Here is a 16,883-nt window from a genome sequence, read left to right as displayed (position 1 = left end):
AGGTATATTGTGTTTCTTTGGTCCTATTATGAGCTGCCAGCAGTGCAGAAGCAGAACTGGCCACTACAGGTCCCTGAGAGGCTGTGGCAGGCAAGCTATGAGACCCCTTATGGTGTGAAAACCCCCTTATGTCTATCGTATCTAGAGGTATTGTGACATTAGACTCACACCTGCTTCCTGGCTAGGCATGGCCAGAAGAGTGGACATGAGCTGAACTGACACTGGGATCTAACTCAAAACTCCGCTCATTGTTCCAAAACGTTTAACAAAACAGGGAAAATTCATCTATCTTGTCTGAAGTAAGTGGAGTAAAACAGGGAACTAAGGCTGCTAAGCAAAACCATAGATTTCAAATAATGTGTTGTTATTCCATGATATGGTCTCTGCTTAGCACTGTTCAGAGGTAGTGCACAAATGCAGCATTACTAAGAAAATGTAAACAAGACAGTTTGAACATTGCTTAGCAGAGTCAGGTCCATTTTCTGAAAAAGAAACCCCAGTGTATAGGTGCCACTTAACTGGCATGTTCAGTTACTGAGGCTGAACTATGCACATTGGGATGGAGTTTCTTGATGGTATTTTTTTAATTGTCTTCTGACATCCAGATCTAATCTCTAATTAGATCTATCTTTGGCCTTAAGGTTTTTGCAACTAACCAAGTTAAGTGCTTTTACTGATATCTGCAGCTCTGCAGAGAATTAAGGTCTGCAAGAGTTTTCTATTCCTCTCTCCATGCAGTATTTCTGAAAAATGGCTTTGATTTTGACTTTTGAATGCAGTGTTCACAGAATGCTGTTCAGCAGCCACTTCAGTACAGAACATATAAGATGATAGAATGAAATGAGGTTTAGCTTCTTACTGAAGGCAAACCTGAAGTTAATCCCCAACTGGTAGAAAAATGAGCAGAAATCAGAAACCTTTCACAACTGAGAACTGAAAAGACATATCCCAAAACATTAATCTTTAATTGATGCATTTTTAATTCTAGGGTTTTCTTTAAAGGAATTATCTTGGGAATGCCACCGATAGCGTTAAATGATAATTATTTGTGTAACAACTGGTTTAGCCCTTTATTTATTTATTTATTTCTATTTTACCTGAAAATGTATTTTCTTAGAGACGTTATAACCACATTTCTGCATTATCAGTTCATTTTGTTCTCCTCTTTCCTGGATATATTGGCCAGGAAAAGGAACTTCCAGTCATCTATAATGGACAGTTTCATTCACATTTTTTACTTTGTCCACATAGAAAAATGCAATTTCTGGATCATTGAGGCATATGGATTATGAACAATACACTCCAAAAACTAGCTATCCAGACGGGGATATACTTACAAAAAATTTTTATGTCAAAGTCAGGATTTCACAACATAACACACTAATGCAAAATCCAGTAGCACCTGAAAGATTAAGGTAGCTGCTGCTATCACTTGCACATACTTGAAAAAGATTTAAGGAAAAAAAAAAAAGTCATACATTCTCCAGAGAATAGCAAGTGTATTTCAAAATAAAAAACCGTGGGTTCAGTTTTTTTTTTGTTTGGGGTTTTTTTAGTTTTTTTTTTTTTTTGTTCTATTTCTGTATTTCTGTGAGGCTTATGGTAATTCTTTTGTTGGCTTCTTTTTTTTTTTTTTTTTTTTTCCCCCAAGACTGTAGTTGCCATGTAAATTTATACACAAAGTAACTGCTCTCCCCTCCAGTACAAGTTCATGGTCATGTTTTCAGGCTATAGTACTGAACACCGTTTTCTTGTATACATATTCCCATAGTTTCATTAAAGATAGATACAATGTACAGTACTTGTCTCTGGGACAGTAATGTTTCAAATGGCAAAACCTTCACCTTAAAACATAAGTGAAGAGGCTACAGTAGGTATAGCCATCTAAGTATGAACTTTAGATCACAATTTCTAAACACTTGCCTACTGTACATAAGCATTAAAAATAGTCTTAGACATAGGATTTTATTTATATGTGCACGTATGTCCACCTCATCCCATATTTATGTTTGGCAACTATTTGGGAATTCAAAGGTGCAGCCCTCAGTAATTGTATTATTTAAAAAAAAAAATAAATGAAGCTTATCTCTACTCTATGAGAAAAAGAAATTCTCAAATATCAATTTCCAATTTTAAATTTAATTTCAATAGGAAAATATTAAAAATGTGCACATCTAAATTTTTCCATGTTCTGTATATACATATGTGTGTGTACGTATACATAGAAATGCTCATGTACCACACATATTCACAAAATTTAAGTGGAAATATTTCTGTCCACTATTTTCCCCACACATATGACATCATATCTTTAAAAATGTCAATAATAATATCATTAAAAATAATATTACATTTATTCCATCATTATGTTTTTTTATTCTTTCTTCATCTTTATTATGTCCACTGAGCATTAACAGGCCAAATTCTCCTTACACTTCCACGGATGTTATGCCAACGGAATGTTGCTGACATCACATCAAGGACACATCTGGTTTACAGCAGCACAAGTGACAGGAGAATCAGGCCCAAATATCCCCAGGAAAATTAAAAACTGGCTGTATCTGCTCATATGGACCTGATGAAGATATATACACACTACTGTCTAAAATCCCCTGAATGATTAACATGTAGCTCACCACAAAGTTTTCAACCAGTAGCACAATGAAACAAGCTCCCCCCACCCCTTTAATAAATGTGAGAAAATACCCTAAAAAATATGGAGAAAGCGTAAACATTGTGTATATTACATACCATATAATACAAGACAGTTTTAGCATTTAACCTAAGCCACTTCCCTGACTAGTCAGGGGAGACCTGATAAATCACCAGTTAATGGAAAAGAAAAAGGTATTCTAGAAATAAAGCATGTCTTTCCAATATAAATGACAACCTGCGTGTATTATATGGTACATACACACAGTACATACATGAAATCAAACTTATCTTTTCTAGTTTTGAATATCAGTCTCTAAGTGAAGAAAACTGTGTTCTACAAATTGAATAAGCAGCTAGAGTTCATGTTTAACATTCAAATTAATTTGGGGAGCAAACAAAGGTTCGTGCATCTTTCAACTCTGAGGTCTGACATTCATTCATACATTTTAAAAAAGCCCTCTTCAGCATTACAAGCAATTTATGGCAAGAATGCACTGTGATGCAAGACACATGACAATTGCCTTACCTTTCAAAGAGTTGGGTTTTTTAAATAAATCTATTATATAAAGAAATATGTTTGCCAAAAGTCTGTTAAAATTACATCAAAACAACTTTAAAACCTGCTCACTGAGGATAATTAAATTCAATGTCCTGTTTTTAAACACTTAGTTAACAGTTCAGAATATTGCCTGGTGTAGTTTGGATAAAGATGTGATATGAAGACCCATAAAAGAGTAAACATGTCTTCAGTTCAATTTGCTATGACAACAAAACTTCAAGAAAAAACTTCTAGCCTTTTTGGCTAGACACGCTCAGTGTACGAGCAATCCCTTGCGGTACCTCTGTGCTCCTAATGAGTCTGTAACAGAACAAGGCTCCCCAAAGCCATTATTCACAGAATCTCTATTTTGTGTCACATTCTGAAAAAGTCTCCTGCAGAACACATTAACAGCAAATTGAACACTCAATATAAGTATCAAGGCCAGAAAACAAAAACCTGGCCATTCCTTGTTACGTGTGCAGGTCAAATTTAAAATGTTAAGTTTACATTTAAAATTCTCAGTGGATTTGGGCTTTTTATTTTTCCTGCGGGACTCACCTTCTATCACTGGTTGGCTTCAAAATTTAGTTAAGTGGAAGATACTACCTCACTGTAATTACATGGAATTCATATGAAAAACTAAACCTTACATTGGACAATATTGTAGAACACCAAAGTAAGCTCCATAAAGAAATACGGTATCTTCCAGTATATATGTATAGCTATAAAAAAACCAAAAAAGCCAACCAGCCAACTAACCCCAAAAAAACAAAAAGGAAGAAGTTTATACAAGCAATTATAGTAAATTTGTTTCAATTAAAGATGCAACTCTCTCTCATTCCTGGCAAGAATAAATTTGTTCCGGCACTGCTTCTCCACAGTGCAACATATCCTGAGAAATTATTAAGAACAAAATACAGGGCTGTCATCACTAAGTTCTTGCACAAAACACAGCATTTAAATATTTTAAATAAAACAGCCAATATTTTAAATAAAATAGACAGATGCCTATATTGTATCTGTCACAAAATGGGATGTGTCCTGGGACACTGCTAATTCTTCCATCATTGATAATTAGAAAAGGATTGCACTCAATTATTGTTAATATTTTTCAAGTCATCTGTGGCCAATAATGTAAAAGGAGGTAATTTGTAATTCAAGTTTTTTGTTAGTTATTTTTTTCTTAAACTGGCTACAAGCTAAATTCTAAATTTTACAGTGAATTACAAGTCAAATTTAAAACAATCCCTCTCAGAGGAGCATTTTCTAATTTTGTGCAACTTTGATGCAGAGCCCAACACAGTCCTATGAAGAGAGACAGTGCATCTTTAAGCTGATTGGCACTGAAATCCCATTTTCTTTAACTGCACTCTATTAGCTTGGCCAAGTTATCTCGTAATTCTGTTAGTTCAAATATTTTTCCATCAAGAATTTCTAAAAGGGTCTTCAAGTTATTGCGAAAAGCTTCTTGCTCATTCTGACTTTTCTCCAGACGTTGCTCTAGATCAGACAGCTGTCCTTCCAGGTCTTTGTTTCGAATTTCTACTTCCTTCAGAGAAAATACACAACATATTAATGTGTTGTCTGCAAATAGAAAGCCATCTAACGTCCTCTTGGTACTCGTGTGCTATTTTTGGCAACTGCTTTTTAAAATGATTTGTAACCCTTTATAGTTTTCAGTAAGTCAAAAGCAGAACCTGAATTGTTACTACAATTGCATATGTATTGCCACTTCCTCCATTTTTTCCATAATTATCTGAAGGACTGAACTTTTGGAGAGGAACAAACTTTAGTCAGTGAACAGATGATACACTTATTCAGGTGTGTTATCACTTCTATCATTTAGAAATGTACTGCCTAACGAAAACACCTTCTCAGAGTTTACTTACATTCAAGTATGCCCTGATTTAGACTACATGATTTGATCAAGGACACAGTTCTCCATCAAAAGTTCTCATGCAAAAACCCATCCAGAACACTGCTTTAGAGACAGAGGAGCACCACCTTGTTCCCATCCCATATACGGGATTTGCGCTCTGAAAGTTAAGACAGGAACATAACCGGGCCCAGGTGGATGTCAAGGCGACTGTAACAAAAGTAAACCAGGAGGTGCAGGCTGCACATGGCCTCGCTGCACAGCACCCACCTGCGGAGCAGGGACAATGGCAGAGCCACCACTGCTGTGCGGACGTGCCGTTCCCACGCACGGGGCAAGATGAACAGCGGCACGTCGGACACAGCCCAGGGGCTGGGACCCTGGGCAAGCTCAGTTCTCACCCACCAGGAGAAGCCCTTGGCATCTGCCCTGGGACTCCTCGCAGCTCCAGCTTGCACATGATGGGTGACAATGCCCACAGACAGTGCAAAACAGGTGCCCTCTCTTCAATCAAATCACAGGTGATTCAGTTACCTGGGTCTGGAATAGCATATTGTTCTTTGTTCCATTCATTGCACACCTAATAAATTAATGCTAAGGTTTGTAATTTCAGTTACAAAAATAATTTTCAAAGGCAGCACAGAGACATTGTGTTTAGTACACCATACACCCTGTACAGCCATCTCTGGAAAAGTGCATAATTAATTCATATTATGTATGGTAACATGTTTTTCAACACTTCCTCCCTTTACAGTGGTTTTGTGTCACAAAGCTTTAACATGCCTGCTCTGAGATTTTACTACAACTAGTTTTACAAACAGGAAGGGAGACCTGGCAGCAGTCAATCGCAGCATGAACTACTCCTCTTTCAGCCCTCCAACTCTCTCACTGGTTTTGGTGTGATTCTTCTGTCTCCCTCAAGGCTAAGAAATATATTCATGTTTACACTGGAGAGATCTCAGCTAACCATAGAAAACAACTTGACCTATACAGAAAATGTACTGGGTCATTCAAGACTAAAAGGTATGTAATGGCAGCCCTGTGTCAAAGCCTGAGAAAGGTATCCACTTGTGAGGGGTCTGATGGCAGCGTCGATTGGGTGCTGCATCCCTGGCCACAGCAGGGATGGGGTGACATGGCCAGTGCTCAGCTTCAGCTCCCAGCCTGTGAACTCTGCAGCAGTGCAGAGTTCTGGGCCCCCCAGCAGTGCTGCAGGACATTCACTGCCTCATAGCTGTGGCTGCTTGTGGAGCCAAGGGTTACCTGCCAGCTAAACTGAAGGCCTCTCTTACTTCTTGTCTGCAAATGAGCAAGTAAAAAACTATGGAGTTTTCAGCACCAGTCCTGAACAGCCAGCACACCTGACAGCAGGAATTACCTCTTACTGCCAGGGTCCAGAGAAGAATTAATTTGTTTAGCACTGAATAATTTAGTTGCCAAAGTGCCAAAATAAACTAACTGGATAGCACACTTGTAGAAATTATACAAATAAAATGCATACATGCTTATACAGTGAATAACTACCTCACTGCTGCTACAAATGAAGACAGCTGGTTATAACCCAGTCATACCTTGTAAAGGCTCTTCTTCATTGAGTGTACTCCTGCCTTCCAAGCCAAGCACTTACAAGTACTACCTGATGTAGTGATTGCAGAGGTTCAAGACCCTCTGAGGGCCAAGTGATTACAGTATAGGACGTAAAAGTGAAATCCAAGGTCCTCTCAGCTTTGCCAGAGTGACACAGTCCTTTCTTTAGCTCACAGAAAACTGATTGCTGTTTTCCAGTATTTGCCCATTCTGTCATTGCTTCTCTCCTAGTCACCAAATTTGTGTGCTCTAGGAAGTCTTCTTGCCACTGCTCTTACCTCAAAGATAATTAATTCCTGCAAGCAAGCAAGCCATTGATGAAATAGACCACTTTGGGACAAATCTACAGAAACTTATATGGCTTTACATTGTGATATCTGGGCTTGACTAGAGAATTCTGTCAGCCTGTATCTAGCACTGAAGAACACCTTTCAGGCCCTTCTCACACAGTTTTAATGAAATATTCCAGAAGATGCTGATTTATTTTCCGGAAAATGCTATTTCTTAAATTTACATTTGACCCTTATGCATATTTATCCTAAATTAATATTAATGAATTCTGCAACGCTATTGCATTTTAAGTTCATGTCCAGCTCATGTGCAGTTTCCTGTTTCAAATCAGTCAACCTCAAAACTTGCTTCTTGATTGGAAGAGGTGGATTACATGTAATGTAATCTATTCCCCTAACTGTGCCATTTCCCTTTACTGGCAGCTGACCTCACCCAACAATGAACTGACTCTTTGGTACATTCAGGCCCTTTTCAGAATGTATTTTGCGCTTTGATTTTTTACTTTTGTTTTTTTCAAGCACTTCTTTCACCAGATGTAATAATTTCTCATATTGTTTTCTCTTGCAGAAAAAATAAATTATTATTAGTTATGTTTGTTATTTGCACCATAACAATCTTTTGCAGAATTCAGTGCAAGGATCGGAATAAAATATTGAAACCATACACAACAGCTATATTTAGAAATCAGCCATATTAATAAAGATATTCTGACCTACTGTGAGAGTCACACTGATCATGACTCACTGATATGAATTTTCTACATTACTAATGGAATTAGGACCCCGATACTTAAACTTCATGACAACATGTTGTTCTTCACTAGAGTTTTTCAATGACTGATACATAAACAACTCCTGATATGCATGTGTCATAAATACAATACACCTTGAAATACTAATTTCTTTGTAGAGCATTTTTCATAGAGGATTTTTACCAAAATATTTTAAAGTTACACAATCCACTTGCAAAGCACAAGAGGGAAAAATAAACCACAAGAACAAAGTGGGAGAGAAACAGATACAAACCCTGGAGAGGCTTACTCTGAAAATAAATTATGAGTCAGGTAAGTGAACATATATGAGACAATGTGAAGCTACAGCAGACGATGTGACTGATGTAGGGTGAAGTGGGTCAGAGAACACAAGTGTAATCAAAGCAGGACAATTACAGCAAAGCACAGACTCAAGATGTTTTTCTTGGGCAGGGTCAGGGCAGTAATTAAGTTTAAGCTTAATAAAGGTACCTTTAAACTCAGATCCTCAGTGATCCTTTAAATTTAATTGAATAAAACCATATAGACCCATTTCCAGAAACAGATCACTTAAAATGTGACACATGGACATTTATACAAAATATATCCATTTGATGATTACACGATCACAGAATCATAAAATGGATGAAGTTAGAAGGGCCCTTAAAACAACCCAACAAAGGGTTTCAATCCTTTGTCATGGGCTGGAACCCTCTCCTCTAGATAAGGTTGCTCAAAGCACCATCCAACCTAGCCTTGGACATTTCCAGCGGTGGGGCATCCGTAAGTTTTTGGGTAACCTGAAGCAGTGCCTCACCACTGTCACCACGTAGCATTTCATCCTAGTATCTAATCTGAACCTACATTCTTTCAGATTGAAAGAATTACTCCTTGTCCTATCACTGAAGTTCCTGATGAACAGTCCCTCCCTGGCTCCCCTGTAGGCCACTTTCAGATACTGAAAGGTTGCTATGAGGTCTCCATGCAACCTTCTCTTCTCCAGGCTGAATAGCCCACATTTTCTCAGCCTCTCTTTATAGGGAAGGTGCTCCAGTCCTCTTATCAGCTTCATGGCCTCCTCTGTCCTTCCTGTGCTGGGCCCCAGAGCTGCTGCAGCCCTGCAGGTGGGGTCTCAGCAGAGCAGAGCAGAGGGGCAGAATCCCCTCCCTGGCCCTGCTGCCCACCCTGCTCTGGATGCAGCCCAGCACACGTGTGGCTCTCTGGGCTGGGAGCACACACTGCTGGTTAGTGTTGAATTTTTCATCTACCATCAGCCCCAAGTCCTTCTTTGCAGGGCTGCCCTCAATCACTTACACATAAATATGCCAAAATGGAACTATTGACTTTATAAGGTAAAATTTGAATAAAAATATGCCATTTTCTAATCTTTCATCTCTTAGTAGTCTCATCATTCTGCTTGCTAAGGATAATTCTGGCTCACTGTTACTTTTCATATGATCATACAATGAAATTACTGCATTTGCTATTGCTGGAACAATTTCCAACTCTCATTACAATGTCTCTTTTTAGTCTCTCACCTAAATGCCTTTTCAGATTAAAACTTGTACATTTAGCCTAAAGCCAGTAACAATTTTTGGAAAAGGCAAGATCAGGTGTACTCAAAACACTCTTTAAATACTATTTAAAGTAATAACAGACTTTGTACAAACAAGTTGACGTAAGAAGGGGGAAAATGAATAAACTCATTTTGATCCTTAGTGTTTTATTCTGTAGGTTAAAATTTGATTCATAGAGGTTCCAATTCATGTCACACATTTCAAAGAATACCTGCCTAATGATTCTTAAGCTATGGCTGTGATCTGATGGGGCTTGCTTTCAGCATGCTAAGCCATAGAACCAAGAGAATCCCCTTTCAGCTCTTTAGGGTTGGAACTATTTAATGCCTGAGTTTCCAGTTCTTTCAAAACTCTGAAGGCTGAACCCAGAGTGTAATCCACATAAGCTTTTGGTCATTCAAGGGGCAGATGTGACAAGGAATGTGGCTATGTGCTGGCTGGTCAGTGCAGTGACAGACAGGAAAGAGCTCAGACGGAGCATGGGAGGATATAACGAGAGAATGTAATTCCAGCAGCCTCAGGTATCTGGCATTACACACGGTAAGAAACAACTTCTAAAAAAACAAAAAAAGCACAATGTTTCTAAATAATTCCAAGAAAATGTAGAAAGTGTGGTTTTAAAGCCTGTACTACACAAGAGCACTTTAACCCTTGCTTTCTCAGGGCATGTTTAAAAGCTGAACACAAAGTCATCCCAGGCTGATGACCACCGACAGATTGTTTCAGTGGCATGCAGAAACTATGGAAAGACACTGCTGGGAAAATGAGACCAGAACTGTCCAGGACATGCATCAGGGAAGGATGTTTGCCAACCTGAGAGTACTCTGTGGACTCATAAAAGCAACATGGATGTGTTTCCTCAGATAAAAATAGTTATTTAGAGCAGGTAGAAATTTTGATACAAATTCCTAAGGGTCATCCCAACCCAGCACTTCGAGGGCAGTCTAACTTACACATTCATCTGGCACATTCAGTGAATATAGCACAAGTTGCACATGCAAACTGCTCACTTGCTGATAATTTTTCCTTTTTCTCTAAATTAAGATGATACACTACAGCTCACCTGTAACTTCTGGGTCAGAGAATCCCTCTGAGCCTGGAGCTCTCTGGCATTTTCAATTTCTTGTTTCAATCCTTCTATTTCCTAAGGGAGAAGAAACAACCTTGCTAGCAGTCTGTTACCTGGCTTGGCCTTGGTGCTGGTAATCTGGCTCCTGCTTCTTCTTCTGAGAGAGTCATCGCAACAACACCAACACTGGCAGGTGGCTACTGCCCATCAGAGAACATGAAGTGTAAGCCCTGCTCCCAATACTCCTGAATCACAGTCCCAAAACAGCAACTCCATTGTGAATGAGCAAAAGACATAAGCATTTTCTTTTGTAAAAGTCCAAGTTTTCCTCTCAAAGAGACATGAAATAATTTTTGCCCAAAAAATTAAGAAAACAAATTTAAAAATTAATTAATTAATTTTTAAAATGTAATTAAACCCCCAATTATAATTTAAATTCTATTAGAATCTACTTTTCTCCACTTTTTCAAGAAAAAAAAAATCAAATTTTCAAATGTAAACTGCTTGTTATTTCACCAGCAGCAGGGCTGAACATCAAAACCTGCCTGTTTTGATTGACTTCTGTAAAAAGAGAATTTAAAAGAAATGGCATCTTTAATTTAGCAATTAGAAAATAATGAGATATACAATAAGAGATATAGATGAAATAATGAACAGAAGAGAAACCTGTTCTTAGCTCACTTCCAGAGAAAAGAATACTGAACAAACTAAAACTAAAGGTGAACAAAACTAAAAGGTATCACACTTAAAACTATTAAGTACTCTTGTCCAGATGGGCATATTCACCTCCCAGAACTCCTTTTGGCAAGATTGCTTTGTAGCAAACAACTCAGCATAATTCAAAAGCAAACGATTTCCGCAACAAAACGGGAAACATTACCAAGCTGACCCTAATCCATTTAAGTAGGAGGGAGTTTCGAAAAGGCTTCATTCCATTTTGAGAGGATATTCTGTAATGATTGTGCCTCTCCTGCATACTCCTTGGAAATACCTCACAGCACTGAGGGAAGGGTTGGCAAGACACACTGCCCCTCCAAGCACACACGCCAGTGCCCACACTCTCTTACATGTGGCAAATAATTCTTTCTGTGCAGCTGCTTCCATCTCCTTTTTCCATCCATATAAAGGGGTGATTCTTGATCCTTCTGTGGCACAGATATGCTTTCCTCTAGGACATATGCCAATGCAGGTGTTACTCCAATTCCTTTTGTTTACTTTCTGCTGGTCCATGCCAAGGCACATGGCACAGTAAATACCAAGTTTCAGGCTGGGGGTTTGGCATGTGTTTAAGGAAATTGATTTTATGGAATTGATCTCATGGACCATAAAGGTCAGCTCTATTAACAGGGCCTGGCTGGACAAAGGCATTGATCTATCACTTGTTTAAAAGCCTGTTCTCCAGAAAAACAGGAAGCATGCTTACAACAGCTTCCTTTCTTAGGGATTCTGGAGTGCATCAGTGTGATGACTGCCCCGTGGAAACCACTTATGACTTACTTTTGCAAACAGCAATGTTTGGTAAAAGCAAACAGGAAAACATGATACTTTTTTTTTTTTTTTTTCTATCCAGATACCCAGCTCTATATTGGGCTGATATAATTATATAAATTAAAAATACTAACAATTTCAAAGAAGTTGAAAAATAATTTCCTTTGTAACACTTATACTAAATAATTCAGTATCTAGCAGCCATCACAAGCTTAATATTGAAAGGTTTTAGAAATTATGTAATAGAAAAGCCAAAAATAAATGTCAGCAGATACCTCTTCTTTTTTCTTCAGTGTAGACTCTAATTCCTGTATTGTCTGGTTTAATTCTGTTTTATGAGTGTGGACTGCATTGGCTTGACTGCTCACACACTCCAGCTCAGTCACCTGTTGAAATAAGTAGAAGAAACACATACAGAATTAATTGCAATATATTCAAGGTACTATTACTACTTTGCATAAATAGCTCCCTTTGAAATACAGCCTAACTTCTGGATGACTTCTGTTGATTAAAATGGTGAAGGTGTTCTTACAAAGTTAGCACAATATTCCATTATATATCGTTATGTAAGTCGTTGCTATGAATTCCTGGAAACAAAAAAAAATCATTTGTAATAGACTGAAAAGAGCACTAATTAAAACTTATACTAATTATTGAAAGTTTTAAGAAAGTTCTGAATTACCATTTCAAACACAGTAATGCCTTGATGACTAAACACAGATCTGTCTAACTAACCTCTCCATCTGACACTTCTTAATGTTCTACCACCTTACTAAGCCACAATGTTCACAAACTTCCTAGAAAGCCAATTAACATTTCACAGCATCACTCAGCATCAACAGTGTAATACCAGACACTCAGCCACCAAAGTACAGCTGCCAGCTTCTAACTTTCCCTAGAAATGGAGCTCATCTCTCAGTCACAAAGACAATAGCTAATGTCACAATTTGGATTTGCTCACTTAACCTTTTATTAGTAGACAGCAAGCATGGTCCATCTGCCCTTGATTAAGTTAAGATACCTGGTATGCAGTTTTGTTTTATTTTATAATCAAAAGGATGCTAATATTCTGCCACTCACAGACAAACAGTTTCAAAAAAAAAAAAGCTTCTGCATGAAAGAAACAAAATCCATGCAGCTAGAGTTTATGCAGAAAAGTCTCTGTTCAGGTTCAGGTACCTCTCACATTACAGGTCAGAATATTAGAGAACTTTCACACCACATGTCTGCCTGGATGTGTGCACTAAAACATTTTTGTTTAATAACTAAAACCTAATATTGAATTTCTCTCCAGAAGTTATGAGTCAATCCTAATGTATAGTTTTCCTGCATACCTACAAATCTGGCCAAAAAACTCCTTTGAACAAAGTGCTAGTTAATTCTGCAACAAAAACCTTTAACACTCAATTTAACATTCTTGGAGAGGTAACCGTTAGATAGAGGGCAGACATTTTCCAAGACAATTTTATTTCTTAGGTAAAATAATATCTCAGGGAATCAAGGTTGCTGCTCTTCAGCACCAATGTCCCCTAGCTAATAAAGCCACTGTGATACCAGTAATTTCAGACTGAACTATTTGTAGGCTCAAAAGGGAGGTTAATGAAACAAGTCCAAGGGAAGTCAAGATGAAACACAAGGAAATTAAAACAACTTCTCTTGTCGGAATCACAGCCCACAAACCTCTCCTCTGCAATAGCCAGAGATCCAATGATGCATCTAGGTTGCCCTGCTGGAAAGCTATTGATTAAACATTTTTGCACATGAGGTTTGTAATGGAGAGAACTGAGATTGGAACAAATTCCTGGCAGGGCGTAAAGGGAACAAGGGAGTAGGATATAGCTTGGTAACACAACATGCCCTGTCCACCCCAAAGAACTTTCTTATTTGCTGGTATTGTCTCAGAAGGAATACCAGTGCTCATTACCAAAAAAACCCAAAAACAACAAAACAAAACAAAACAAAAAACAAAACCAAAACCAACAACAACAAAACCCCAAAACAACAACAACAACAACAAAAAGTTATTTCCTTCAGTTCATATGCCACTGAAGTCTTAGATGATTTTCTCAATTACACATATCTATCCATATTTAGATTCTTATAATACTGATACAATGTTCACCCCTTCAATTACATGAACAAGAACTGGAACACATCGATGAGGACAAAGCTATGTCTGCACAGTGTCTGACCTAGCATCTAGAGGGAACAAGAATCAGAAAGGCACAGAGCAATTTAGGCTGGAAAGGAACTGGTGGAAATCTGGTCAAGGCCTCCTGGTCAAAACAAGGCAAATTTTGAGGTCACATTTGCTTGCTCAGGGTCTTGCCCAGTCAATAATCCTCCACTATTAAGGAGAGCTGCGACAGTCCTGACATTGCAGGTTTAGGAAGAGCTCTAGCTCCTTCCTATGTTTTGCTGGAACTGTCAAACACATTCACCTCTTTCACCTTCAGCCCTTCTGATGTTTTAACTTCTCAAACATTTCCAAGCTTTCCTACTGAGATATTGAATAGTAACTTCCAAGAAGACAACCTCTCTTTCAAAGCTGTTGCACTCAGCAAGACCCACTGGCCCTCAGCAAGCACCAGCACAGAATGCTCACTTACACAAAACCTCAGCTGAAGAGCCAAAAGTAAGCCCAGTCCTCAAACTACCTCTGTCCTAGAACCTCATGCCTTGAAGCATGCCTGCAGAGGTCTCTCCTCCTGGGACTAAGAAAGCACCTGGACTCCCATTGCTCTCCATATGGTTTCCTCTTGGCTGGTACACACAGAGAGGATGTATGTATTGGTGCAAACTTGGAATCCAAGGGGCTGATGAATCAAACTGTTGGATGAAATGCCACTGTTCTAACTTGCATCTTTTACTGCTGGTTAAACTCACCTCCTGCAGCAGCCCAGCCAGGTGCACAGCTCATGTGAGTACTCCCAGGTACACTCTGGTCCACACTAACTCAACACACTTATTGAAATTGCTTAAGCAAACACAGATGATTATTCTTAAGCAGAGCAGGCCATGCTCCCACAAACCTTCTTGCCAACAGAGGCAACTACTCTCAGATGGACAACTAATTGCCAGCACTAAAAGAGCTGTGATGTCCTACTCTAGCCCAGCTTTTGTCTGGGCAAACATCCATCTCTTACTGATTATGCAAGAAAATAATGTTCAAATGTTTTGTTTATTGTTGATTGAAAACTCAGTAAGTTGGGAATAAAAAGAACAGACTCAATTAAAAAACTGGGTTACTTTAATCAGTCTTATTTAAATGCCCATTTTTACAGAGATCTCAAAAGATGTCAAATATTTTCATGCTTTTATCTTCTTGAACATACCTATAAAGGAGAAAATTATATTGTGACCCTTTCAAAAAGATCTGTAGAGTAATATGGGCTGGAAAATGATGTGATATAAAGAATATGCAATTGAAAACAGAAGTAACAAAGGATAAAGCTCTAGGCAAAAATCTGCATAGCATTTACTTGTCCTGTTTCTTGTCTCAAATTGCACTTAATTTCTCATGACCAGTGGTCCAAAATCATTACAAATAACTGTTAATGCATTATGCACAGAAGGGGGCATAAAAGGAAGTTAAAGTGCTTTAGTCTGACCCTTCCACAGGCTATTATCAAGGACACCTCCTCAATCAGTGTTTCAGGTTTAAAAGCAAAACTCAATCAATTCTTCAAACCCTTGCACAACAGTATCAAGCAATGTATCTGTGATTACGCCTCATTTTAGTACAGAATTCAGACTGAAAGAACAGTCTTGAACAGTAACTGGCTAAACGATGTCCTGCTATTGTGCCTCCATAAGACTGCACTGACTTGCGTATCTAAAAATGTCGATAACTCTGGCTTCGTTTTTGAGACTAAAAAAGAAAAAAGTTACTGTTCTTAGCCTCTGTTTCTTTATTTTGCATTTATCATCCAGGTAAGGATTGCATGTAAGGAAAATATTCTGAAAAGGCTTTTTAGTGACTATTTAGTGTGCGAACTCTTCTAGGATGTGGATGGCATTATACACAACTGCCTACTTCAGGGTGAAATACATCAGCTGAAGTAGGACAGCAAGGCAACTTCTGGTAGACTCTATGCCCTCCTAGCAGTGAGCACTGTGGAGTTTTCTGGACATTTTCGTCTAGGTTCAACAACCAATAAATGCAGGAAGATACCAGGAAGAGGTTTTCATTGCAGCAGAGGGCAAGCACACTGGGCTGCTGGGAAGACTGTAGAAGGGAGACTTCAGGCACACAACACAACAAGGAGTAACAGCCTTGGTGTGAGCTTAAGACGACTGCCCAAAGCTTTAGAAAACTCAAAAGACTCTCAAGAAAATCGTGACCACAGAAAATTACTTTGCAAGTGAAGACTTTAGGTAGACAGAAGAAAAGAAGCTGAATGGCACAAAAATATTTTGAGTGGTGACCGGCCCCAAGCAATTACTGGCTAAACGATTCTGTGCTGTGTTTGCTCCAGCTGGATTAATTTTTGCAAACCACTTTCCTGAGATGAATTGTACAATTCAGTACCAACAGATCATGCAACTCCTTCTTACCTACATACAGAAATTATTCCAACTTCTATAGAAAAGCAAAACAAGACAGATTAGGACACAGAATCCATCTAGAACACAGAATTTGTCACATAAGTAGAGAGTAATTCAGGTTGAAGAAGACTCTTAAGACCATTGAGTCCAACAGTTAACCCAGTCCTGACAACATCACTACTAAGCCACATCTCCAAGTACCACATCTACATGTCCCTCAAATACCTCCAAGGATAGTGACTACACCACTTCTCTGGACAGCCTGCTCCAATGCTTGACAGCTCCTTCTGTGACGAATTTTTTCCTGCTAACTAAACTGGCACAACTCAAGGTCATTTCCTCTGGTCCTCTTGCTTGTTACTCAGGTGAAGAGACCAACCCTCCCTACAGCCTCCTTTCAGGCAGTTGTAGAGACTGATTAAGTCCCATCAGAATCTTCTTTTCTCCAGGCTAAACACCCCCAGCTCCCTCAGTTGCTCCTCACCAGCTCGTTTGCCCTT

At 38.6% G+C, this 16,883-nt stretch overlaps 1 protein-coding gene across 1 annotated transcript in view; it reads right to left on the bottom strand.

Annotated features, from left to right (window-relative positions):
* Positions 1-1,045: 1,045 nt before the first annotated feature.
* The window catches only part of HOMER1 (homer scaffold protein 1), an 87,905-nt gene continuing 72,067 nt past the window's right edge, over positions 1,046-16,883 (bottom strand). The window contains exons 7-9 of the mRNA XM_039709765.1: positions 12,111-12,221; positions 10,342-10,422; positions 1,046-4,745 (exon numbers count right to left, since the gene is read on the bottom strand). Of these exons, the coding sequence (XP_039565699.1) occupies positions 4,557-4,745; positions 10,342-10,422; positions 12,111-12,221 (381 nt within the window). The 3' untranslated portion in view covers positions 1,046-4,556. The remainder of the gene's footprint in view (positions 4,746-10,341; positions 10,423-12,110; positions 12,222-16,883) is intronic.

Source organism: Passer montanus, unplaced genomic scaffold (genome assembly GCF_014805655.1).
Source record: "Passer montanus isolate IOZ18808 unplaced genomic scaffold, ASM1480565v1 scaffold22, whole genome shotgun sequence".
Classification (NCBI taxonomy): Eukaryota; Metazoa; Chordata; class Aves; order Passeriformes; family Passeridae; genus Passer; species Passer montanus.
This window is presented reverse-complemented; position numbering and strand designations above follow the sequence as displayed.